The sequence below is a fragment of the Solea solea genome, chromosome 10, assembly GCF_958295425.1.
Source record: "Solea solea chromosome 10, fSolSol10.1, whole genome shotgun sequence".
NCBI lineage: Eukaryota > Metazoa > Chordata > Actinopteri > Pleuronectiformes > Soleidae > Solea > Solea solea.
The window spans coordinates 23,236,113-23,263,866 of record NC_081143.1 but is presented as its reverse complement, the minus strand read 5'-3'; the positions used below and the strand labels follow the sequence as shown (position 1 = coordinate 23,263,866).

Genomic DNA, 27,754 nt, shown 5'->3' with positions numbered 1-27,754 from the left:
CACCTGATGGCCGTGACATTTTTCTTTTGTATATCAGAAGATCTGATGCTACATTTTCAGGAGCTTCTATGTAACCGATGTATAACATAACCTAACTAAACAGAAGTCTGTCCTCTTATATCAGAAGTGCCCTTGTACTTAGGCTCGATAGATTGTGACCCATCCAGAGAGAGACGTTTTTGCGCAGAATACAAAGTGACTGCACTGCCACTACAGGAATAATCATTCGAATGAACCAAAATCAAATAATCAATCAATTTAAGTACACAATGGACTCACCCTCAATGTGGCAGTAGCGAGTGACCTTCTCCGGCATTAACTGCCCTTCCTTGTGTCTGCAGTACACCTCGGCAATCTGCTGCCGGCAGTCCTTGCTCTTGGCCCTGGAGAGAGCCGAAATGGCTTCCTTCCCACTGATCTCGCACTTGGGTGGCTGGTCGTAGGTGACCTCCAGCGGCGCGGCGGTCACCTGCCTCCTGTGTGAGTGCTGGTGTCTGTGCTGTGCCTGGGCCTGTTGGACCTGTGAGGCGCGGTGCTGCTGCCGCGAAACTCCCGCGACGGCCTGGCCGCCGTGGTACGAGGAGTTGTTGCCGACCGCCAGGGGCTGGTGGCCTACAGGCAGCACTTCATTCGAGCTGCGGCCCAGATGTGGGGAGTTGTCCCGCCAGGCCTGCTGCTGAGCGTGAGCTTTCTCCTGCAGATGCTCACGCTGTTTGCTGCTCGTGGCCCCCACAGACTGCCTGTGTGGCTGCGAGCGTGCACCAAAGTTACTATTGTCTATGTTCTCAAAGTCTTTGGGTACGGAGTTCTCGTTGTTGCTATCGACTCTACTTTTCTCCTTTGGCCGGTGGGAGTAATATCCATCCTGAGTGAAGGGAAGCAGGGGGGGGGGGGGGTAGAGGGGAAACAAACAAGAAAAACAAGATCAGAATGGAGTGAGCGTGTAGCATAACAAATGTCGGATTAACAATCAATGGAACGTGTATGAGTGGTCACTCCTGCGCTGAACCGTGAGGCATGAAATTAAGCAGCGGGCAACTGAGTGTGAGGACAACAAGGTGCAACTTAACGGGAGGTGTTGGAGGGCTGAGGGCTCTGCTGTGCTGCGCCATCATCAGATTAGCCCCGGTTTCAATTAAATTCTCCCTCAAATGGGCCCAGCTCTCCGTAAACAGATTACCCAGAAAGAATAAAGGAACAAAATTTAACTCTGAGTTGTGTGTGTGTGTGTGTGTGTGTGTTAATGCATTCCTTTTTTCACCGGAGCCACGTGAGGACGTGAAGAAACTGTAGGGTATGACTGCAAAGGCTACACTTGTCAGTGTAGTGTCTGTGCATAAATGAGATAAAGTGAGCATGTGTCTGAACTTTTGAACGCACTGTTTCCCTATCTGCCCAACATAATGGGCTAAAGGCGAACGAGTGGAACAGGGGACGGGAGAAAAGAAGTAAAAGGGCAACGAGTCAAAGTGCGGGAGTGCGAGGCGAAGGTGCGCTGACGCGAGGCACGAGTTCCGCTTCCAGGAAGCGGCAGCTCGTTCCGCTGAAATGGAGGCCTGAAATGTGCCATGATGCATCGGACAGAGAAGTTAAAAAAAAAAAGCTGCGTGGCCACCACACCTTGCTCGATATGCAAGAGGAGAGAGGCAGAGAGGGAGGAGTGTGGGGAGAAACATGTCAACAAAAAGCAGCCCAGGAAAGATAGAGCTCAAAACAGAGATTCCCCCGATGTGTTGGTCCATTTTCAAGACATAGAAAAACACGGGGGTGCTAAATGCAATAAAAGACACAGGGGAGGCAAGATGTTGCTGTGAGGCAGGTGCTCTGCATGGAGACGTCTTTCTAACCCTGGAGCCAGGCTGTTCTCAGCCCATCACTCCCCCCCCCCCCCCCACACACTCTCTCTCTGCAAACACCTTGTACCAGCACAATTATAAAAGTGGCTGGATGACACACTTTAACACTCTGAGACATGAGGGAGATGGTATTTTAGAAGAGAAGTGAGAAACAAAAAAAAGGTGGTGAAAACCCGGCTGGGGGTGGGTGTGGGTGTGGGTGTGGGGGACAATTGTCTTCTCGTCAGCTTCTTTTCAGCTTTCGTGGCAGAGTTGCGATTCTCCCCCGCCACTGTCTGCAACTCTAACTTTTCTTGACTTGTCCTCCACTTCCCTTCACACGTTCTGATTCCACCCCTCCACTTTCCTCCTTTCACCTCTCATCCCTTCTGCTCAACATCTCGCCGCTCTTCGCTCGTCACCTGTTCCCCATTTTGCATCTCTAACACTTCCTTTTCTCCCTCCACTGCCTTTATTTTTAACTTCGTCTCTTCTTCCGCCTGCCCTAACCTCCTTGCATCTACTTGTCTCTCTTTACTTTCCTCACTGTGCCAGTTTAAACAGTCCATGTTTTCTCAATGGCAGAACCCACTAATCCCGCTTGTAACAGCTGCTCAGGGCAGCGATCACCTAAAAAGAAAATCTCCAGTTGCCAAGTTTCAAAGGGAATTCTTTAGTAAACTAATCCATGCGCTCTGCAAGTCGCTGGATGTTTGCAGAGGTAAAATGAGTCTGTGTGTGTTCATGATTATGTGTGTTCAGTGGATGTTTTCACTTGAGTGTGTTTAAGGGAGAGAGAGACGGCAAATAAGGAAGAGGCAGCATGTGTTTGCCCTGGAGTAGCAGATACTCCCACCTTGAGTCGCACTGCCGGAGACATGATACGATATGGGTGACAATTACTGTGCAAAATGTTCCGTAATTAAAACTGCAATGTGCAACTCTGTAGCCTGTTACACTCAAACCATTGTCAAATGAGTTCAAACAGTGCTGATTATGCCCTTCAGCTCCACACAACTCTGTACTTCTCGCTATAGCAGTGTTGAGATCTTGTATTTGCCCAGTGACATTTCCATGCTGCACACAGGAAATGACTTGTTCTATGTCGAGACAGACAGAGGCAGCAGCACGATACAATGCACTAGTGAAGCAAGACTGCCAACAGGTTGGAGTATGACTGCAAACACAAAAACACACACACACACGCCCATAAAAAAGTGAATTCTACTGCTCAAAATCCCCAGATCGTTCCGGTCGTGGCGTCTCCCGTGAGTGATGACAGTGGCTACTCACTATATTCTTATCACCAGAAAACAGTCAATTTTTTAATAAACGGTCTATGGTGTATACACACAAACGCTCCCTCAGTCAGGTCTTATTTCCGACGAAGAAAGATGTATGTAACTGTTGACGAGGACGAAACAGAAACTAAAAGTTACACACTGCGGTGTGAAAATGTAAAAAACGAAACCCTGCCCAAATAAAATGAGCATATATTAGCATAACATTGGCATTTATGGATTTGTTCAGAATAAAATGTAAAGAACAAAAGCTCATATTGCCCATTTCCTCCCGGGGCATATCTGTCTACAGCGTATCTGGCAAACTAGGGTTGTGCTACAGATTATCATTTTTTCCTTACTCAGCGTTGTATAGTAGTCGTGTTTTGTTTTGGTTTTTTAAGTCAAAATATCCAGTCTATAATGTCAAATAACTATTTGGATATAATGGGTAGCAGCTGAAATGTGTTGGGCAGAGCTTCCTTACATGCATCCCAGCTGGCTGTAATTGTTTTCATCACAATAGATGGTGATTTGTTGCAAATCTTGCTGCAAATTAATTGACATGGATAAGGGGCAGAGGAGGTAGGCCCCATGTGGCCCTGGAGTGGAAATGAGGAGTGTTTGTAAGCTGGCGATGAGGAGATTTCTCTGGATAAACAATTTTTCATGCTGTGCCCGTCTCTCCCTCCTCCGCACCCCCACCCCCCCTCCTCCTGTGAGCAAAGGACTCCAATTGCTCCTTAATCTCAGGGCCCGGGCTCTAAAGCAGAAGCGGCGGGACAGCGCATTAATAGCAGGACTGCAGACGGGGCTGGGAGCTGGGGGCAGCTATCGATTGTTGCAGGGGATATGTTTGCTTCTCCCTTGGAGTGTCAAGGAGGCCAAACCAGGATTGCCTGGTATGTGTTGTGTTGTGCAAACACAGACACACACACACACACACACACAGCTCCATGAACGATGCTGTAGTGTGAGAAAAAAGCAGAAGGGGTACTTGCTAATATAATCCATCACTGGAAGGTACATTAAGAGAAAAAAGAGAAATTCTGGCCTTTGGGGCTGGGTGTTTTGGCCCTCTCACCCCACTGGGAATGGTTTCATCCATTTCTCAATACAGAGCTGGCCCTTTTTTCCAGTTTCCCTCATTTCCTCTGCCACAGGGGGAAATATTTCACCTCTCCCTTTCCCACCATTCCTCCCAATCTCCCGTGCACCAGAGAGAAAAAAGGCCACATATCTCTCTCCCTGCACATGTCCAGCTTTGCCTCATTCGTCCACCACCTCCTGCCTGGCCCACGTATCATCCCTCGTTCTAGGAAGGAGAGCGGTGTTCATCCAGTCTGCTTCCCTCCCATCCCCTCCTCCCTAACACCATGATTTACTGTTGCAGAGCAAGAGAGAGAGCAAGGTAGCAGCACATATCAGTTTCACCACACCCTCCCAGCACCACAGCTTTAAAAGACATCCTTCCTACAGAGGCCGAGCTGAGATAAGCTACTGTGTTTGCCAACAGAGCATAGACGCCGTCAACTATGGCTGTAATTATTCCTAAAATCCACAGTATGGTTCAGACCTCCACTGAGTGAATCATTGTTATCCAATAGTGTACAGAGCTCAGATAATAAGTTTGAGTACATTTGTATTTCGGTCACTTTTTCCAATATTAATTTGAAATTATATTTGAGTTGTAATGACCCGTTTGAAATGAATGCTGCAGTCTCATAGACTATTTGAAGGAGTACCCCTCAGGATCCAGCAGAGCGTGCTCCTACCTTATCATGTGACAATGATTGAGCACAAGAGAGACCTGTACATAATGAGTGACGGCACCAGATTATGACATCAAACACAACACAACACACAACAATGGAGGACATCCAGCAGCTAGCCGGTTTGTAGCTGTTTGTCTCCACAAGACATCAAGCTTTGTATGAGAATAGATTGCGAGCATTTGCTGCGACTTTGATGGGATATTTCCACCGATCGCAAGCCAGTGACGTTTTTCTGTCGCCTAATCAGCTGACTATTGTGGGTGGAGCTGGTCTAACTGTACTGGACCATTTTACTCTGGTAGCCCAAGAGTCTCGTCTCCAACCTCATCACTCCCCACTGATTTGCATAGACATATCGGAGGGTGATGAGCAAACATATTGAGCCCCCGTTGAAGCCTGCACATGGATACAGGGGTGGCAATGTATGAGCAGCATCCCAAGCACAGACAGAGCGAAGTTTTAGAGCTTAAACAGGCCGCGGCCACATTGAGCGGGAGTGTTTGTGAGGGATGTCTCACAGCTATGGACATGCACCTCGATTTGACTGCCTGAACTAGTTCACAGGCCTCGTGTCATTCAGCACGGTTTATCTCACAACATTTATGATACGTCATATGATATGTCTGGCTGTGGTCTCAGTGGGATACAAGTGCAATGAAACTGTTTTACAATGACACTTCCTACCAAGGTCTGCTCCCAAGGTCCCAACAGCTCTGACTGTATTGAAATCAAGAAACCTCACAGGTGCAGTTTGAGGTTTGAAATCCAATACGGTGCTGAAGCATGTCTCTCTAACCTCATTACTATTGCAGTCAGTGTCCTTTTGTGAAATTTGTGAACCATGATTAAAAAAACTAAATTGGCAACAACAATAATCACCAACATAACAGTAAAAATGTAAAGAGGCAACAAGAAATCAGACTAATGTGTCACAGAAGTACAGTATTACAGTCCCAACTGATAACAGATTTAATTTAAAAAGTGAATCTAGAAGTTCTCATCCGAGCATCATTGTACAGTGTTTCGATGGTATCGCCTATGTTACTGCTCTATCCTGTTATAAATTCTGCAACACAGTAAATAATCTTTTCAACCTTGACTTTAAAAGTAATAGGTTGCAACTCAAATCGCATTCGCAATACACTGTATATCAGAAAAGCGGCAGAAGGTTGTGGTGTTGTCGAGGTCCCATTCAATTTATCATCATGATGCAGAATTGCTCAGAATCCCTACTCCCATTCTGTCAAATCAAGCAGACGCCGACGTTACAGTGTAAACGTTACATTTACTCCAGGTTTACCAGGCACAGAATACTGACTGCACGCGCGTGTGGGGCGGATTCTGCTGCGGCCTACCTGCCATGTGGCTAACAAGCTCAGATTAATCACCGCGATTGAATCCCTGCGATACTCTGAGCAAGATGTGGCATCTGGTATGACACAGGAGACGGATACACTGACAGACCAGTTCACAGCTGCTCGAGCACCCCAGGACACATCGAGGAGAGATGAGCCGGGGTAGAGCGGGGTTGACCTAAATGCTTAGTGACTTCCTAGACGTCTTACTTATAAGCTTATCAGCTGTGGAGTTGGGGGGGGCAAACACAGCTGGTCCCGGTCTATGATCTTAGATTCAAGGTGTAGGTATCAAACACTGAGATTCAAAAACAATAAGAACGAAAGGAAAAGGCCTGGAGTTTCAAATAGTCTGAACTGTCTACGCTGACAATAAGAACAAACAGTGATGGACAGAGAGGGAAGAGAACTTTGATTCTTCAGGCAAGTGAAATATGCGACCACGATTTACAGCTTTCATTGTATTCTGTCTTCTAGTTTTCGATGTTCCCTCAGTCTCTGCTTCCTTTCTCTATCTTTTTCCTCCCGTCCGTCAATCCCTTCAATCCCATTTCTCCTTCCTACTGAGGCAGCAAGGAATGCAAGTCACATGTAGTATAATTGCATATACATGTTTGTCAGCACAGAAATGTATGATTACAGACTAACCCTAAATGAACCAAATGAATAGTATGACTTAGGTTTGCACAGAAGCCTCTTGTTGTGTGTATTTGACAAGCCTCAAGAGCAAAAGTGGTGAACAGGGAGGAGATTTTAGCTTCGACTGTCAATCATAACATCCTGAGAAAGAAAGAATAAACATAAAATACATATATTTTTAAAAGTGCCTCTCGTCTGGGAAACATTTTAGACAGACAAATAACTGTAACTGGCCACTTTAAAACGATTAAAACGTCTGAAAAAAAGAACAAACACATAAGGAGTGAGAAACATGGATATTCTCAGAGATCAGGGGGGCAGTGGTGAAATCACAAACTACTTTTGAATTTGACTTCTGCCTTTCTGTAATTATATGGTTTCACTGCCTACATTCTGCACGCATGGCTTTTAACTGGGCAACGACACAAAAAGCCCACAGTTCTGTACTGAAGAGTTTCTCTTCCTCAAAACGCTTCTAAATTCAGCAAAACCACAAAGTCAGATTATGAAGAAATGAATAAAATGTGCCGGGTTCTCTGAGGACTTTCTTCAAGGCCACAAGGAAATGTACTTTTACATTTGCTACTCTCACAATACAGTTTTCCATTCACTTCCACTGCATCATTTTGTAATTTCCCACTATAGTGTTCACTGAAATCTCCATTCGAGTACAACTGATGCTCTGCTGGACACACCTGTGCAACCCTCTCTTAATCAGAGGACATTACACAGAGGTAGTGAAAGTACATTTGATTCCTTCTCCTGACGAACACGCGTGTACACAAAGTCACAACTACAGGCCAGTGTTTTAAGGAAAAACACGATGGCTTACACTTGTTAATTTCAAGCTTTCTTTCAACCTCACGTAGCAGAACCACCATGATCTATTTATTGTTATTCTTGAGCTCATGGTTAATACAAACTAGAGCTTTGCTATAGTGCTAATAAGGTTTATGACCTGGTAATGGGGATGCCTACGCTAAGATAAACTAATTGAATAGTATCAATCATTTAAAGAAATACTTCACCGATTAGCATTTAGCTTTGTATTACTACAATAGGGCTAGTATTTTTGAAAACTTGTGCTTCCCAACCTCAGTTTCCCCTGAGTCGAGAAATATCTTCATTGTTTTCTTTGTGACGTGCCCACCAGTGACACTTGGTCCTGTTAGCGTAACTGTTAGCAAAGATGGCGGACACTGTTTACATTCTTGGAATGAGGTCCCGCCCCCCTACGAGTGGGTCTAAAAAGAGCGGAATCAGCGTTGCAGTTTCAAGCTTCGGACCAAGTGTCACTGTACTACCCCTCATCTAGTAATACAAAGCAAATTTACATGTCGTGCTGTGTTTTCTTTTGGAGGTATTTAAGTCTCTGTGGTTCAGGTAACCACATTTTATTATAGATGAGTTGGCTGACATCTTCTCATGGCCTCTTCTCCTGTCACTCACATGCACTTTTGTGGGGGGTGTGTGAAAGGGGGCGGGAGGGGTGACAGCCATTAACGGTGACCAAAATTTCAAATGATAAATGAGTCAAGTTATTGGTTGTACCCGAAGCAATAGGATTTACGCAAAATCACAGTAATGATATTAACAAGTTAATCCAAAAATGCACAGGCAATTTATTGATATCCCCACAGTTGTGGTCTTGACCGGTCTCGAAATAAAATCCTGTGTCCGCTTTGTCCGAGACCGAGTAAAAATGCAGTCGATTCCGAGACGAGACCGAGACCTTCAAAAACTAGTCTCGATACCGGTCTCGAGACCAAGACCGATCTCGAGTACTATAACACTAACACTTTCCAGTCCAGTTGATGGTGCACGCTCTGCCAAAAGAGACAAGTAACCATGGAAACCTGCTTGGAAATCCGCAAGTACCCACACACGTACAACTCAGCGCTCAAAGAATCCACGGAAACACAAATGAGGCTGAAATTGCTGCAAAAATACCAAGTGTTGGAATGTGGTAAGTAGGATCCAGCCCTAAATCTTGGCAAGAAAGCAAATGAAAGTATTTCTCAAAAGGACAAACCCTTCCGTATAAGCCGTGAGAGTTTGTTTTTAACATAATTAAAAGGGTTTGTTTTTAGAGTTGGAGAATTATTGAGTTTAACCACAGTTCACGGCCTCCACTGTGCTCAGCATTTCACACTGCGCCACCTCACATGTACAACACAGACCCACTCGTGTATAATTAGATTCCTCCTGCTTTTTCTGGCCAGTAAAACTTAATGTCGCATGATCGCGCATGAGTTCTTCTATTCTCAGACTTGACCATTAAAATCTTTTCTCTTGGTTGTTCTTACCGTCTAAAAATCCACAAATTATAGCTAATTCACAGGTTGCACTCACGATAGGTCACCCCGGATAAAAGCATCAGATAAGAAGCTTGAAATAAAAATGAGTCACCTAATGGGCAGAATTTAATTTAGCTACAAAGTGCTCCAGTGGAAGGAGAAAAAAAGAGATAAGGAGGACAAAAAAAAAACTATAAATGTGTTGAAATCAGGATTATTCTTCTCAGCAACCTTCCTCCTAAATTGAATTAGAAAAAAGAAATACGGGTGAGAGACGACCTGAAATAACCTCATTCTGACGACAAGGAAACTCACAGTGGGAGCAAAGTCTGAGCTCAAATCCCCAAAGTATGTGGCTAAAGTGAAGCCGTCCTGCATGAGTCTCACGAGGTTCGGTTTGCCTTCGCACCTTAAAAATCTTTACTCCACATCCCAGCAGCTTACATAGATGGATTACTCAATACACACACAATCGCACACCTCACACCTGTCTACTGTCTCTAATGCACACAAACACAATTCTGCAGACTCATACACACACTCATCACTATTTTAGTTTACCCTGGGGCCTGTGTGTTGTGTAAGTGTGCGTGTCTGTGTGTGTGTGTGTGTGTGTGTGTGTGCAGTAATATGTGATTTCTCTGTGATGGAGGCAGCAGAAGCCAGAGACCAGGCAGGGTATCAAGCCTGAGGCTGTAAATGACTCAGTGTAAACAAAACAAAAAGTGCAAAGTTGCTCACATATTATTTATTAGCAGGTCCACTGAGGGGTTTTCTCCTCTCTATACATGTGCCTGACACTGTTTACTGTTTAAATATACATGTGCAGTATTTAATGTGTCTGTTGTGGGTTTGCGTTAAGACAGTAAGGACAGTAAGAGTAAAGATGGCGTTAAAAATCACCACAGTGCTTCTCTACAGCTGTAATGATGATAAAGTGTCTGAAAATGCAGTTTTGCTACTATAATTTACACTCTCTGAATATGCAGTTTCATTGAAATCCTCTCACTTTTGAGCCATAAATAAATGTATGTAGTGTGTGTGTGGAAATCTAATCAATACACCCTTGAATTCAAGTAAATATGTGTGCCAAATTTGAAAGAAGTTATTGAGATATCGTGTTCCCACAAACGTAGAGCATGGAGATCCGACCCGAGCCTGTATTTTATTGAAAACTCGGTGTAAACATTTAATAAATGGATGTATAACGTGTGTAAAAATGAGCCATATTAAGTAGAAAGTGTAACCAAGTGCATTTTCGACAGCACACAATTATTAAAGCCCAAACCACGGTGGATGCTGTCCTTCTCCTCCGCAACAACTCAAAATAAACCATGATGGTTGGATTATGTATAATGAGACATGTTTTTAAAACTATTAAAGAGAGTAAAGTTAAGTTTGACCAGGTTTGAATTAAGCATGGTTAGCTGTGTGACTACCAATGAAATGTTGTCTTCCTGTGAAGATCTGGTCCCAAGGTCCCAACAACTCTGACTTGAATGCAACCAAGAAACCTCAAAGGTGCAGTTTGAGGTTTGAAACTCAATACAGAACTGACACATTGCTCTCGAACCTCATTAGGACTGCACTCCCTGTCCTTAAGTACAGTGAGTGCAGTGCAATGATATATACATTCTCTCCTTCTGTCCTCTGTCCCCCGTCTCCCTCCCCCTCTGGGTGAACCCTGGAAGTTTCCACATGACAACAGGAATCTAAATCATACCTACAGAACATTCGGTCCATGTGTCTCAAATCTGAAGAAGATACTGGACCTCTTTATAATAAATAAACCCCACAACTTTACATCTCCGGCTCTTGAATGGCGGCCATCAGGAGATTTTCTGAGCAGTATATCTCACAAGGGCATGAAAAAAAGGCTCACCCCTCCCTCCCTCGCTCCCCCCGCTCCTCCCCCGCACCCCTCCCTGTTCAGCCATGAAATGACACCCCTATTTAATCAATTGTGAATCATGAAATTTTGCACAAGAGACCCCTTTTCTTTGCACTTGACAGTGATTGAACTGCACAGCCATGCAATTCCATTCACCACGGCGATGAGAAGAAAGCCGAGCGGGGGAGGAGCCGCGTCTCTGTGCGGTGTGTGAGTATGCGAGTGTGTGTATGTGTGTGTGTGTGTGTGTGTGTGTGTGTGAGAGATGCAAGCGATTTTCTCTGTGACGTCATGGTCGTGGGCCTGAGGGCCTGAGACTCCCCGCTGTGAAATCCACGTCCATGTGGTCAGACGAGTGCGGTGGGATCCTGAAGCTGATCTATAGGGGTGTGTACTGTATGTGTACCTCTTTAGGACTTCTTTCTGGCATAAACACTGACTTTGTCAGGACCAGTAGTCCTCATGGAGACCATAACGAGGTCCTAATGAGGCAGAACCTCATTTCTGATGAAACTAGGGCTAATATTTGAATTGTGCTTAGGTTAAGGTTAGGGTTAGGCATTAAATAGGTTAGGGATAATGCTTTGGATAGATTGTCCAAAAGAAATGGAAGTCAAAGAGAGTGCTTAAAAGCATGCTGCGCAAAACCTGTGTGCATGTGAGAGAGTGAAAGAGAGAGAGATAGTGGACCTTTCACAGAAACGACGCCTTCACAAACGTTTTACTGAGGCCCCCAAAATAGTGGCGGTTAAAAATAGCAGAGAAACGGGACAAAAAAGAGCTATGTGAGAAGGATTTTAAGTAGCTGAGGGTGGAGTGGACATAGTAAGCTTAAAAGTATAGAAGAGAGAGAGGGAGAGAGAGAGAGAGGGTGGTGGAGGGGGTGGTGGTGGGTGAGAGACTATTGATGGGAAAGGCCCCCATCCCCTTTGTTCCCTCTGCATGAATGGACTGTGGGAATGACATGTTAACGCATGAGGTAAGGTCTGTAGTGAGCCTGTCAGGGAACACAGCAGAGATTCCAGGCCCATGTGTGACATAGCGGTGACACGGCACGACCCCATGGCGACCCTCACGCAGAGGTCAACCGGGGTCAAGACGGGGGAAAAATGACAACCTCAATGTTTCTGCAAACGCTGTGTCATTCGAGACGAAAGAACTCGGCGCGCGTCTGTGCATGTGCATGTTAAGTTTGACACATTATTTTCTGCCTGTTTTTGAATACAGCATGCTAATCGTGTGCAAATATATCACAAGAGTGGGAGCTTCCGGTTCCACTTTAACAATGCAATCTGAAACGCTGCAGGCAGGACAAGAATCCAGTGACAAAAAAAAAGTGAAAAGAAATTCCTGATGATGAACTAGACTCATAAAATTATTTTACATAACCACTGAATGGACGGCCAAAAAAAGTTGGACATTCATGTTTCATTCTGGATGAATTCAAAATTAGCACAAAAACCCACTCAACAACACAGTCTCACATTCCCCACAATCCCATGGGTGATGAATCACCAACAAAATCATGCATTAGCAAAAAAAAGGAGGCACATCTACAATTAAAGCCAGTCATGTGTTTCTTGTGCTTTGTCATAACTTTCCACTAAAACTTCCAACGTCATTATTTCATTTCTAGAATTGACAATTGACTCAAGATCAACTTGCTGACTTGTTATTGGGCGTTGGAGCACATCACACAATCATCTATTCTGCTGATGAAGTTCTGCCGACATGACTGAGAGTTGGGGATTGTTTTGTCAACGCTTTTTTAAAATGAAGAGTTAAATGTTTCCGGGAGCGTCTGAAGGAAACGACCTTCTTATCAAATGTAATATAGCAGTCCTGGGGATTGCTTTCATTTATGTTGATGTATTTCCTATTATACCTCTGCTTTCATGGGATCATAAGGTACTTGTTAATTACATAATATTAATTATGTTTTGATTTCCTTGCAGGTCTGGCGACTCGGATGCATGGCGCACCTCTCAATGCATCTCTTTACGAGGGTTTAAATTAGGCTCGTGTCTCGTCACACATCATCTCTCTTGCAACAGGAATTGAATTTCCCGAAAAGAGAACACTACATTATTATGACTCACGTCGTACATCAGTCACCACGCGTGACCTGTGCCACTCGGCAGTATAAAAAAAGACGATTTGCCGTGCAGAGGTCAGGCCTCGACATGCTGCGGAGGAAAAAAGGAAACGACATCTCTCTGCACTGACAGACGGAGGGTGAAATGAACAGACAACTGTAATCACCTGAGGTCCATATGTGGGAGCTAAAGATTGTTCTGTGAACCCAAATGCAGGTGATTTTTAAAAAGTTCCAGCCCATAGAACAAAAATCATCGACCCCGAGAACAGATGAGATACTGAGATCCTGTATCTGCTGAGTATCTGTGGTGAAGAATTATCTTATTTAGCCTGATGACGACGTGGAACCGCTTCTCAGGTTACGACTGACGAGGCGCATGCAGATGTTTCTGTTTCTAAAATACAATCCTGGACCTTTTCACTAAAACAGGCCCAGAAGAGTTTGAGAGACCAAAGCTCTCGATCGTTCCAATGAATGAGTGTTGACATAGCCTTTGCCTTCAATGAGAAAGGGTCATAATGGGGGCGAGGTTCACAGTGAATGTGATGAGACTACACACTCAATCAGCCTCTGAATAGATGTGGATTCTTTCGCTTCACTCATTCATTCACTCATGCGTCATTCCCTTGAGCCATTTAAATTGAAGTATTAGAACGGGGGGTGAAGCCACTCAGCATTGAGATTCTTCCAACATACACATGTTGTATTAGATATAGAGGACAGTCGCTGTGTTTGCACCAGGCGAAGAGGGACAAGCCCCCAGGGAGACGCACAACCTGGTCAACTCACGGGATTCAAGCTGTTGGTTGCATGTGTTATTATGATGACTGCAGTTAGCTCTAGGCTGGCGATACATGTAACAGGTCGTGCTTACTCGACATGACGCATGACTTGATTTTGACTTACACCTGGCAGCGCACATCTATCCCTTGTCGTCTTGTCTTGTCTTGATAGATGTCTCTAACAGGACAAGAGGCAAGGGAAGCTCAGCTTCCTCTGAAATGGCGTCACGTATGTTCTGTGTTGTATTTACGCTCCAATACTAAAACGTGTCACTAGTTTGTTCATAATCAACTGTTGAGACGGCACAGAATAGGTTCTTTTTCAGTGCGGTGATTGGACAAATACGGCAAAAGCGTCACTTCCGTGGAAACTCGGCTTCCCTCTGTGTCACTGGAGAAGTGGGCGGGCACAGACGCTGGGCTTGTACATGATGATTGGAGGAACTGTCGGAAAGTTTTTGATTGACAGAAACATACACAGCAGCGGAGCCTTTTCTGCCTCAGTCCTGAGTGGATTTTGCGAGGGATGTGTGCGTTTATTTGCTCTGCGATATAGACCTGTTTTATTTGTACATATACTCTGTAAATAAAAACACTATTATAGCATTTCAGTTTTACATAATTATCACATTTCCTTCTTTCACTTACACTTCCTTCCTTCCTTATCTGTCAGACACTTCATACTGTGTTTCATGAATCAGAAGTAACCTAAGGAGGCAGTTCTACCGAGAGAATATGTTGCACCAATGTAAATGGCCCAGTGGTTACATTCACATTGATGATGAGCAGTTAAACACTTTGTCTTGAATGTAAATGACCAAAATGATTCTAATCGATTAATCTGGGAGTCACATCAAATAGTCAGACTTGCATTTAAACAACAAAAGGCAAGCGACTAATGAGTTTTCACGGAGCTGCAGCGACAGTCTCGTAGTTGGGTTACAGTGTCACACGCCGCGAGTCAACGTGAGGAATCTGCCGTTTGAGAGCAATAGACTTTCTTCAAGTCAGAAAAAATCTGGAGTCATCTGTCAGTGATAAAGATCAGAGGAAAACAGGGAGAGCGGCAGGATAAAGGTGGGGAGTTGAGCACCTAAGCTCGCAATAATGAGCGGAGAGACGGCTGATAGGATCTTTTAGTCTGACACTGCCATCATTAAATCCTGTGAATGACTCCAGCCCCCACAGTCCAACACAAGCAGACCCTGAAGCAGAAGGAAAATCAGGACTTTAAGTTGTTTTTATTGGTTTTAAATGGATCCAGTGGGAGAAAAAAAAGAAGTAACCTAATAACAAGAGTCATATTTATAGAAGAAACAAGTTTGTAACACATTGTACTAAGTTACGTCCATTTGTGACAAAAACTGTTTCCTTATTGCAACAATTACAGCGGCAGCATTTATCAGAGGAGCTAATGATTAAGTTATGTCACTGAGTTTTCATTCATGACATCGATTCCCTCGTGTTCTTCATCGATCAATAGATTGTTTGAATGTGAGCGATTATTACATCCGTGGCTGATGGGAACGTCATTCCATTACAGGACTAAAACTTCCTTTTTCGTGTCTGTGGAACGTTAAGTTTAACTTTTCATTCCGAACATAACGCCCGGTGCTGAACGTTACCCCAGGGAATCACCAGAATCCAATGACTGTTGGAATGTTTGTGTTGTACATGTTGGAATTCACTGACGAGCGGTGGTCAGTGAGAGAATGGAGAGGACAGATGTTAACACTAACTCTCTTCATGTCAGTTAATAACAATACCAAAACTACCAAAGCTGCAATTTACAGTATATTATGCTACATATTTATCTCATGTTTATATATTGAATCGTTTGTCAAATTTGTGGCTTCCTCCTCATGTAGTCATGAGTGAATGATCGTTTTATTTATTCTTTTGTTATAGTTACTCAGGTTTAAATGAAAAACGAAGCGCACACACGTTGAGAGCAATTTGTCATCTTTGTATCGGATATATTACACAAGTCAAAAATGAGCAGAAGATAGGTTTAAAAAACAACAACACAATCGTAATCATATCTGTTAAAAAACTGAACTGTTTTCCCTAAATCGCTTCAACCCTAATGTCGGTTCACATCTGCCATTCCAACACACGTCTCTGGTGACCACATACATAAAAAGACACATGTACAACATTTGCAATTGCAAAGAACAAATGTGTGCTTCTTTTTTTCATAACCTGCACTTCTTCACGGGTCAAAGCAACACAGGCAGGTTCTACTCCAGGTTACAGAGTGTATAAAGCCAGCTTATATGATTTAAGAATGCTTCATCCTGACTGGACAAAGTAGATTATCTTCATGAACCAGACGATCACGTCTTATCCTAAAATCTTGTTCAACCAAGTAAGAAGGACATTCCTACTGTCTTTAGCACCTCAGGGCAGTAAAGACCAGGAATTCAGAGATACAGAAAAGGAAAGTTGCTGGCAGGACTGAAAACACCTACAAAATAAAGACATTCTTCCTCGTTATTACACCATGTGGTCTGGCTTGGCATCGCCCAACAAATAACGTTAATCTCAGGTTCTCCTTTGTCTCACGTTGGTGAATACACCATATTAACGGGCCTTTAAGGGATCATTTACAAGCCAACATACCATCCAATTCTACTTAACCAGAGAAACTGCTGAGGTGCTGGAGAACAACAACACTAATCCCACCTCAGAACAGCATGTCGTCTCTTCAAGCGGTCCAAGCAAACCTTTTAACCCTGACATCAAAAGCCATTTGCTGGCAGCAAGCAGGGCTGCTGGACCAGGCCACACCCGCAACAAGTCATAACACAGTCTGGTCAAATTACAGCGTTCACCTCCCCCCCGTTTCTACCCTTAAAGGGCACCTTAATATCCCCTCCACCACCTGGCTGGCATCAAAGCCCACAAACCCAGTGCTTAGCCAGGGAGAGACACATCTGCAACATTTTTGGCTTTCATTTCCTTCTCCACAGTGGGGGGGGGGGGGGGGGCACAGGAGACATGCCATGGCCTCGTCCCGGCATGAAAAGGAAAGACAGACAGAGGTAGACAGGGAGTCTCTACTGCAGCCAATGGTGTCTGTAATTTGTCCACAGACTTGAGGAGACGAGAGAGAGAGAGACAAAGAAAGGACCACGGACTCCAGCGAGGACGCCCGTTCAGCTGAAAGCACTTCTGTGTGCTCGTCTGTGTGGCAATTAGCAGCAGCAGCGCGTTAAAGCCATCTTGATTAGTTGCAGTGTTGAAGGACAACAGGAAGCCCCGACTCCAGCCATCCTCCTCACTCCAAACTTCCATCGCTCAGCTCACACACACACACACACACACACACACTGGACACCGCATTGATATGCTTTCGTTAACCACAGTAAAAAAAATAAAAATATTGGAGCCAATGAATCGGCTAAAATCATTAATTTCTCTACCTTTACATGAGCAGACAGATGCTTCCACACACTCATACGCACCGAGCTGGAGACGTGATGCGAAATTGCACCGACTGTAATTCACCACACTCCTATAAAATCACACGCGTGCTGTCTCATCATCACTGTCTCTCCTCCAGTCTCGCCTGCTGGCCCCCGCGTGGCCTCTCCACACCCACCATATGCTAACTGCTGGAAGAGAGCTGTAATTTGTAAATGATTTAACCTTTTAATAGAGAAAAGATGAGGCTGGCTTCTGCCGAGTCCCTCTGGATGTGGAGCCGGGGAAGAAAAATAAGGATTGGAGGCCGTGATTTAGACATCATTTAATTCTATTGTGCAATTATGTGTGTGTGGTTCATGTGCTGGAGTGATTTGTCTTTTTTTGCTTGTGTGCATGTCTCTGTCTTTCTCTCAGTGAACGATCACTTGTTGTTGGATTTTTACTTGTGTGTGTGTGTGTGTGTGTGTGTGTGTGTCTCTTCTCCTTGTGACATTTCTGTGCCAGGTGTGACAAATGGCAGGCAGAGAGGAAACATTTATTCCCCGTGGTGAGCTTAATTAGCCTATCAGCTAAGCCCTGGCACTAGGTTGTTTTGAAAACCACACACACACACACACACACACACACACACAAAAACACAGCACAGAAAGAGACAAACAGACATACGACACATAACAGCACAAGAGTCATAAAATGCACGGATGTGACGGGGGGTGGGGATGTGACGGGGGGGTGGCGGGTGGAGGAAGAGGAGCTTAGAGACGACAGCATTTCAAACACCGCTGAGTCTCATTAGAAAGACATTTTTCCCGCTAAATCAAACAGAGCTTGTTTCTTTCAACTACTTCTGAAGTGAACACATTCGGAAAGCCATCAGAATATGATACAGGTCATCAAACACCACTATATCACATAAATCATGACATGTCATCACTGTTTCACATCTGAGAAGGCATTTGTGCTTCATTATCAGCCGTGGTGTCGCTATGAAGGCGGGGGGTGTGAGCACTCCACACTTTATTTATTAATTTGTTGGTTATTTAATCATTCGTTCACTTCTTTTTATTTAATCTTTCTCAAAAGCAAACTGTGTGTTGATGATCTGTATTTAAATAGCGATTTTCACTCACACGTTCATACAACACATCTGTGTGCAGCACATTTTCTATCACACGTCTTTCATACCCATTCACAAGCTGCCAGGACAGCCGTCAGGAGACGGGAATCTAACCCCCAGTCTTCAAATTGAATGACGACTGTTTTTGTCTGTCTTTATCACATTATGTTAAAAGTGGTAAATGACAAACAGTTTAGCTGTATTTTTAAATTACATTCCTCTCTCTTTGAAACTTTTCCACCAAAAAATAAATACTACCAGCATACAGACGTCTATATTCAGATGACAAACTCTCATTCTCCACTCATTTCTTGCTCCAGGGGAACTTTGTAATAATGTTTTTTCACTTCTTTCTTATCGTGTATAAGCGGTGGCTTCATGGATGAAAGACAGACTACAACAGACAAGAAAAAGGCAGCTACAGCAAGGCTGTTTAAGGTTGAGAGGTTCGTCTTTGAGCTGAGTGATGATGCAGCCATAATACGAACACAGTGAATGCTAATAATGTGCTAAGTAATATTTAACCATCTTGGGCAGAGGTCTCAAACTCGTTTAATATCTAGTTATAATGAGTTATCTCTGCATGTTTCATTAAATTACAGATTTTATTTGGCATTATAAATCCATGGTGTTCAAAAGGAACACTTTTATTTTGAACATTTTTGGAAAAAAAGTATCATTGTGATGTCATGATGGAATATCGTGATATTCTTGGGGGCTGGCATGGTATTATTTTTTTATTCTAGGCCACAGAAAAAAAAAAACATGTCCAATTTTTCATTTCGTGTCATCCTGCTGAAGAATAAAAAAAAACCCCACCAAGCCAACAAACAGATATGGCTGGAAAAAACACATGTTTATTAGGATTTACCACGGGTCTCTTTTCAGTGTATGACAGATTCACAATAACAGATCCACAATGCCACAGCAGTCAGTCAGACCTGCTCCTGCAAAGCTGCATTAGCACTACAGTGCAGTTCAGCTCACCATGGTAGAGTTTAGAATAACAACCGCTGATCTGTCTCACGCTTTGTGTTTGTTTGTTTCCCATTCCATTCCCTTTGTCGCACAGAAGTGCCAAATCTCTGTCCCCCAATCAACGCACTGCAGTGTGCCTGGCTCCACCCTTTAGATGTCGGATCACTCAGTACGTTTACATGCACAGTTTAATCCAGCTAAGGCCGTAGTCCGACTAAGACAGTCCGAGTATACATGGGGAGGAGGACATTGATTTATTGGCCATCTATGTCTGACTCCGCCTCCGTAGATAGCACTGTATCCCTCCATAAGCTACTATGTACTGAATCAGTTTCCTGTTGACTTTTACGTCACAGAAAAACAAACGGTGAACAGATGGACGGTGAGATGGATCGTGCTGTGGTTCTGTATGTTTCATACCTACTGTACATGTTAATCATGATACAAATTAGATTGAGCATGGCTCTTGTGGTTGCCATGTTGTCTGAAGAAAGACAACTGCTTCTACTTCCAGGTCAAAGACCCGGGAGGAAATTTTGGTTCATGCACAGAACGCCAAGTCTGACTCCAGTCAGACTAAGCGTATACATGCACGAGTAATCAGACTATGAATCACATCATCCAGGTATGTTAGTCCGACTAAGACTAGCTCGTTCCGGAATAATGCGTTTACATGACATTAAGAAAACCAAATTATTGCCTTAGTCCGACTAAGACTTTTAACATGCATGTAAACACACTGAGTGTAGTACACATAAAAACAGAACATGGGACAGTTTAGTTACTTTGGCACACTTGAAACTAAATGGCAAATAAGTTCCAAACGGAACATAATTGTACTGCTTAGTGACACGGTACCATGTTTGCAATTTTAAACTTTGGTCTCCTTCATCTTTTCAAAGTCGCACACAGCGGCAAATGTGCTCAACAAACACTGAAATACAGCCCGCAGGATTTTTAAAGGTTTAAAAGGAATGATGACAAATTTTGTAAAACCTCCCTGACGCAAGGTTTGCGTGAGAAAAAACAAAACAAAATTATGCTTTGTTGCCACCATCCATTGTTAGAGTAAAACAAATGAGCTGCTGTTGTTGTTGTTGTTGTTGTTTTTGTTGTTGTGGCGTTCAGCAATGAAACAAACACTACAGGTCTGAATTACACAGTGTGGCTTTGGGTGCCGGAGTCTGGCACGCAAGCACTTGGGGCCAATTTCCTTTCATTTCAGACGTAAAGTGAAACTGCTGTTTGTTTGCAAGTGATTATTGTCCAATAGATTAGATACAACACTGTTTTCAGAGGAGACATTTCTCATATCTAAAACACTGATGAAACCCCGCGTTGTGAAGTGATGAGCAGTGAAAGTAAAGTGGGAGCTCAGTGCACAAACACTGTGAGGTTGTAATGTTGTCAAAGGCATGAAGAAAACACTGCAGCTGTGCAAGTCAATGAAGACTGTGAAGCCTCAACATGAGCGATGCTGCACCAGACTGGATTTCCTTTTTCTTTCTTTTTTTTTAAATCTATCGCTGAAATTCATGCAAGTCGCATGATGTTATATCCACAGATCGCTTCAAAGGGAAGTGGAATCAGAGATGTTGGACTTGACTGAGGCACACTGGCATCAGAGCCTCCCTCGCATGTGCCTTTTTCATCTTCTACTCGGTCCTCTTATCAGTTTCATGTCAACATGTCATCCTTAACTAACACCAATCTTGGGTACCAGCTGTCCTCTCTTCCCTCTCCTCCCTTCCTCCACCCACTCTTTGAACGTCCCATCTTCCTCCTCTGTGCTGACAATGGACACACTGCCACTGCCATCATCTGTGCTCTGATACACAGTACACATCCGGTCTGGCAGCGTCCGTATGGTCCTGTCCAGCCCAGCACAGCACAGCACAGCACAGCACAGCACAAACACATTAGCCCCATATGGAGCGTCTCCACAAAGAGAATATATCTGAGGAGGTTGGTTGAAGCCAAAGAGGACGTTAGCTCGATGATGATAACAGTCTTTCATAGTGCTCCTCTACAGTAATGATGTGAAAACCTTAAGCTACTTAAACCGCAGGGTTGTACTCTTTTGATGAAGCTTTCATGCCACTCTCTTTTTTCTTCCAGATTTCCATTCTCACTTCACCGATTCGTCTGGAAGTTTCTCAAACTTCCTCAACCGTTATTTTCTCTTTTTCGCAGACATCTGCAAATGCTCTGCACCAGTGGCAATTGCTGCTCTTTGAAACCGGGGGAAGCTCATTTCAGGCGCAGTTATTTATACAGACATTCTTACATAAATTCTGCAAACAAACAACTCCAACAAGGAAACCTGATAATTATGTAAAACTGAAACGCTATAATGGGGCTTTTATTTGCAGTGCATTTGTACAAACAGAAATGGGCGACACCGCCGAGCAAATAACACACAACAAGCAACTATTTGTCGGCAGACTTCCCTCGCAAAATCCACACAGGACTGAGGCACAAAAGGCTCCGCTGTGGTGTAAGTTTCTGCAATGCTGTCAGTCAAAAACTGGTTCCGCCCTTTCAGACAGTTCCTCCAATCACGATGCAGAAGCCCAGCGTCCGCACACTCCGAGAGAAGCTGAGCTTCCATGGAAGTGACATTTTCGAGCTCACCGCAGTGAAAAAAACTTTTCTGTGCCATCTCGTAGAGAACAGTTGAAGCTACGGGAATACGAACATCGCGTAAGGCGATCAGTCATCGGCAATGAACTGCTGATTCTGAACGAACTAGTGACACGTTATAATCGCAAACCTATTTCAAGACATTTTAGAGGAAGCTGAGCTTGCCTTGCTGTCGTAGAGGAATCACCCCGGCTCTACACGTACTTGAATTGTTAAATTTAGGGCCGCACTCACTGGCTGTATCGTTGTTAAAGGCCCATGTTCCCATGCAGCCCTGATAAAAGAGTAGAAGGGCAGAAATCAGACAGCTCCTCTTAATCTACCCTCGTATGGCTCAGCCTAACTGACATTTCTTAATTTATTCTTCTCGGGAATCCAACATTTTAATTAGGTCACTCCAGATGTCCTAAGCAGTGTTATTGCAATGTAGTTTTTTTTTTTTATTTCATCTTGTTTGTCATTTTGCCTCTATTCTTGCCTCTCTAGGTGTCTGCTGTGTTCATGTTTTATTATGCACGTCATGATATAGATTTAAGTGTGTATGTTGTGTACGTGTGCTCTTGAGCGATTATGTGAAGTTGCAGCAGCGTACGTGCGTTGTTTCTTCTCGCGACTATACGAGAATGTGTATAATCGGAGAGTCGCTCCTCCGTACACCAGGCGTCTTGGCTTATCTCCAGCCTCAATGGAAACAAGAGGTAATTACTTTTCTACAAAGCGTCTGACAAGGCAAACTCTTTTTACACGTTTTCCACCGGCGCAGCAGCACATTTACTACGAAGTGTTTTGCTGAAGGGGTTTAACACACCACAGAGGTGGTACCTCTCTGGTTGCAATTGTTATTTTTACGATCAGTCAGTAGGTGTAAGTCCCTGACACGTCGTGCTGACTGCTGTCTGGTCGGCACATTTTTTGGACTGTGGTGTGGCACCGTTGGGTCAGTTTGTTCAGAGTGTGCGTGCCGTGGATGAGAGCAGTGCCCGTCGATGTAATTAAAAGCAAAAGATGCAGCAGTTGACACTGGTAAGCAGTGCAGGCACTTTTCCTCCGAGCTGGTCGGGGGAAAAGTACCTGTGGTACTCAAGGTTGAAGCAGCGGGAGAGAAAGCAAGCAGCCTACAATTGGATCAAAAGATTTATACTATATTATTATCATTTTCAACATCATTATAATAAGTTTAAGCCAAAAAGGTGTCTATTTTATATTTAATCAAATAATTACTAAGTTGTGAGACATGTGGGGTTTGTCTTTGTAATGACATGACACTAAGATCAAAGCTGGAGAAGAAAACGATAACAGGAAAACCACAAAATGTTTTTTTAGTTCGACACTCATGCAGTTATTTTTGCAGTGTTAATGAGGAAGTCCCCGTCTTTCGTTAACAAGCGCACTGATCAATTTCAGTATTTCCTGGCTGGGTTTTGTCTACTTCTTCTTTTCCTGCTATGGGATGTAGCCTGGTGGAAACCCATGTCATCCCATGTCCACCCCCAAATGCATGCTCTACAATTTATATATATATAACAAAAGGCACAGGCACTGACGCATTAATGCAAATACCGTCCATAAATACACACCCACACATCCCATGTAGTCGTCTTCGACCCAAGTAAGAAACATTTAAAATAATGTGTATTTCAAATACAACTGGCCTTCATGAATGTCCTCCCTGTGTGTGTGTGTGTGTGTGTGTGTGTGGGTTTCCTTCGGGTTCTCCGGTTTCCTCCCACAGTCCAAAAACACGCAATGTGGGGGATTAGGTCAATTTGGACACTCTAAATTGACCGTATGTGTAAGTGTGAGAGTGAATGGTTGTTTGTCTGTATGTGGTCTCCAGGGTGTGACCCCGCCTTTTGCCCTATGTCAGCTGAGATTGGCCCAGCGCCCACTGCCACCCTCATGTGGAGGATAAAGTGGTAGAAGATGGATGGATAGGAATACGACTGGATGTTTTAAAATACATGGACACGTTTGCCTTTCTGAAATGTCCGTAAATCAAATTTCTCAAAGTCAGAGTAACATGAATGGAATGGAATTGAATAACCTTTGAATGACCTAGGAGCTACGCACATGCCAACGCCAACAAGGCTTTGACCTGGAACAAAGATGAAAGAGAAGAAGAAGAAGAAGAAGAAGAAGAAGAAGAAGAAGAAGAAGAAGAAGAAGAAGACCAGCCACCAGCTACCAATGCTGTGGTCTGTGATGTAATTGGTCAACTACAAAACACCTCATACTAACAAGCTGAAGATGATAGTGATGAGGATTATTGTTATTATTGATATAATTTGAAAATACCCGCCAATCTAGCGTACCCGAGGCGTACACACTCCAATAAATCCTTTCCCCTTGTATGGTGGGACAAGGACAGTCGTCCAATGGAACTGCATGGTTGAGCTACAGTACAACCATAGCTCGACATAAATGTGCAATGAAATGGACTGAGTGACTATAAGATCCTGTTCCACCACAGTCCCACCAACACCATCAGACTTTCCTACCACAACTCTGAGCCATTCATGCTGCAGTGCGGCTCGGTTGACTATGCTTTTGGTGCTGATACATTAACATCGGAGCTAGGTTTTGTTGCTACATGGCCCTAGGATTTGCTAATCCATGACCTTCTGAGACAGATAAGCTGAGAATGCCTGCTCTATCTCCAGCTCACCGAAGAGAGGGTTATGAAGGCTGAGCTTTCGCCTTGCACTCCGTCTTCTGTGTTCAAGGGTTCGACTAAAGCAGCTCTTCACAACTGCAGGAGCATGCTTCTGCACTGCACTGAGAGGAGATTGGCCAGATGAGTGCAGTAATTATGTGGTTAGCCTTGGCACGTGGTGGAGGCTACTGGTATAACTGAAGGTCTGGAATATGGAGGCACGGCGAGCCAGCTACAGTGGTGCACTGTGTGGCGAAGAGCAGCCAGACTGCTGCCTAACTCTAGCTCTGTCTGAGGGGAACGTAAAGAGCCTCACAGAGCCTCCTCTGTATGTGTGTGTGTGTGTGTTATGAAGCAAGGAGGAGTGCCCTGTGTGGGGATAGATGAGGTTCACTGGGTTCAGTCACACACTGAATGTTAAGATTGGTTTATGTGTTTGGGAATGTGTGACACTACACTAGTCAATATTCCTCCATAAACATAAGATGCTTCCAGGCCTGCACTGAAGACCTGCAGATTTTCTTGAAACTTTCCAGAGGGGAATGTATGTGACAACACAAATGAAAACTGAGGAGCCTATGTGAGAGCACAGCACTCTACGGATGATTTACAGCATGCTCATAGAAGGGGAATGTTAAAAATACTGGTTTCCAAGGTTTCTTTCATTACACTTGGCATTAAAATGCATTTTCTGTGATTGTATTGCAATCGGATAGCGCCCGACCACTTATAAGTACAAGTGTAAATGCAATGCAGCTCAGTTGTGTCTCCAACATTTATGTGAGCTTCTCAAAGACAACTTCTTTCCCTGCTTCAGAAAGGTCAAAATATATACAGTCTACAAGTGCTTCAGACTGAACAAGATAATTACCAAGTTGTCCAGTAGGGGACTCTGTGAGCACAGCTTGACCTTTTTCATCAAAGGAAGACCCTTGTGATGTGATGTTGTTTTTGCAGTAACAATGAAGGACAAATACAAGCTAAGATGTCCTCCTGAGCAGAGAAATATCCAAATATCTAAGTAATATTTGTCTGAGCACAATTTCTTGAAAAAAGGTGGCAGCCCCACAGCTTGTAATCAGTGATACGTAACATTGCTTGTTTTCAGTTGCCAGAAGCTGCAGCTCAACTGCAGAAGCATTAGTTTTGTTTTTCGAGATGGACCGTTTCAATTTATTATTCTTTTTATTAATATTTAAATTCATACTACTATGAAAACTGCTTGTACTGATAAATGAAAACGTAGCATTAGTGCATTAGTATAAATAACTGAAGATGCAATCAAGGATAATTAAATCCAGTGAAACCAGTGAAGACGCACACATTATTCCAGTTTAAGGTCCTCTTTAACAAACTATTACAGGATGTCTGTCATCGTTCCAGTTTCTGTTTTGAGTTTCAGGTTACTTCATCTCGGATGTTCATTTGTCACTAAATCAGAAACATAAACTGTCTCTCGTGCCACTGCACTGTGGGACAGCTTTACTTGATATAACGATTGTGTTACCATGTTTAAAAAAACCTAACTCTAATGCAAAGTGACAGATCAAGCCTAATACTTACAAGTACATACGCAAACCATATGGGCTTGTCACCACAGCAAAGACAGCTTCTGCTGCGCTAATCACTCTGACATAACAGATGCACACACTGAGGCATTATTGGCAAAATTAAAGCTGCTTTCCTCAATTTTCACATGGGTGAAACAGCTGTCCAAAAATTGAGAGCAAAACAGAGACAGTGAGACAAAAGGAGAGAGAGAGAGAGAGAGAGAGAGAGAGGAAGAGGGCAATGGCCAAAAGCCAGACCCAGCAGCGACTCAGATAGGATTCCCCGGAGGTGAGGATTAGGTTTCTGATCCAGATTTTTTTCTGGATTTCTAGCTATTTCCTCAAGCTGGGCCTATCTGAAATTCAGTGTGAGTATGTGTGTGTGTGTGTGTGTGTGTGTGTGTGCGCACGTGTGTGGGAAACAACCAGGCAGAGAAAAGAGCTCACGGCTATCACTTGGTATTCAGAGTACATAGTGGACAGTGCCAGCCACAGAAGGAGCAGTTAGCCAGTCCGGCAGCATTAATTTGTCAGCATATCCCAGCAAAAATCCTTCAGGGCCCCTGGGAGCTGAAGCGGAGCACTGGCAGGAGCGACGAGGGCCTGGGGTGACGCAGCAGGCGCTAAATACACACAGCTGTCCGCTGATATGACAAACGCACAGAAATGTGCGTATCCTTCACACTGAGTGCATACTAATAGTGACAAGTGTATGACAAACATACATATTTAGTTCAATTTACGCCGCCGCCCCCTCTCCCCTCATCACAACAGGACAACATATACACGCGCGCGCGCACAGCTGCAGTCTTCTATCAACAGCTGCATCAGCGCAGGGTCAAAGACAGCGCACGTCATGCAGCCTGTCCCCTCTGAATCATCGGCCCCGCTGCAGGCTGAGATCCCATGTGGAGCATCAAAAACACACACACACACACACACTATAGAGACACCAAGAGAGAACTATAACCTTCCCTAACCTTTGCTGTTCAATGCACCATACACACAGATTATATATCCTCACCCCACCACACACAGACAGACACACACACAAACAGACAGAGAGGTTTGTGTAGCTATTCTTCTTAGGACAAAGACATTCATTTGGACAACCTAATCAAGGCATTGTCCCTAACCTTAAACATCATCAGCTGATGCCTAACTCTAATTAACCTACCCACAATTCAAATCTTAACCCTAAACATAACCAACTCCTTAGAAATGAGGTTCTGCCACATCATGACCAGGGTTTGGTCTCCATGAGGACTACTGGTACTGACAAGATCAGGACAAACTCAAGCTTCACTCATCGCGAGGACCCTTATAGACACAATGCATCGCCTAGCCCCTTACACTAACCTTAACTATCACTACTAGGTTTACCCTAACCCTAACCCGAAACCCTTAACCCCCAAAAGGTCCTTTAAAGATG

At 43.9% G+C, this 27,754-nt stretch overlaps 1 protein-coding gene across 1 annotated transcript in view; it reads right to left on the bottom strand.

Annotated features, from left to right (window-relative positions):
• The window catches only part of LOC131466996 (xylosyltransferase 1-like), an 87,136-nt gene that overhangs the window by 39,479 nt on the left and 19,903 nt on the right, over positions 1–27,754 (bottom strand). The window contains exon 2 of the mRNA XM_058640655.1: positions 280–865. Coding sequence (XP_058496638.1) covers positions 280–865 — 586 coding nt within the window. The remainder of the gene's footprint in view (positions 1–279; positions 866–27,754) is intronic.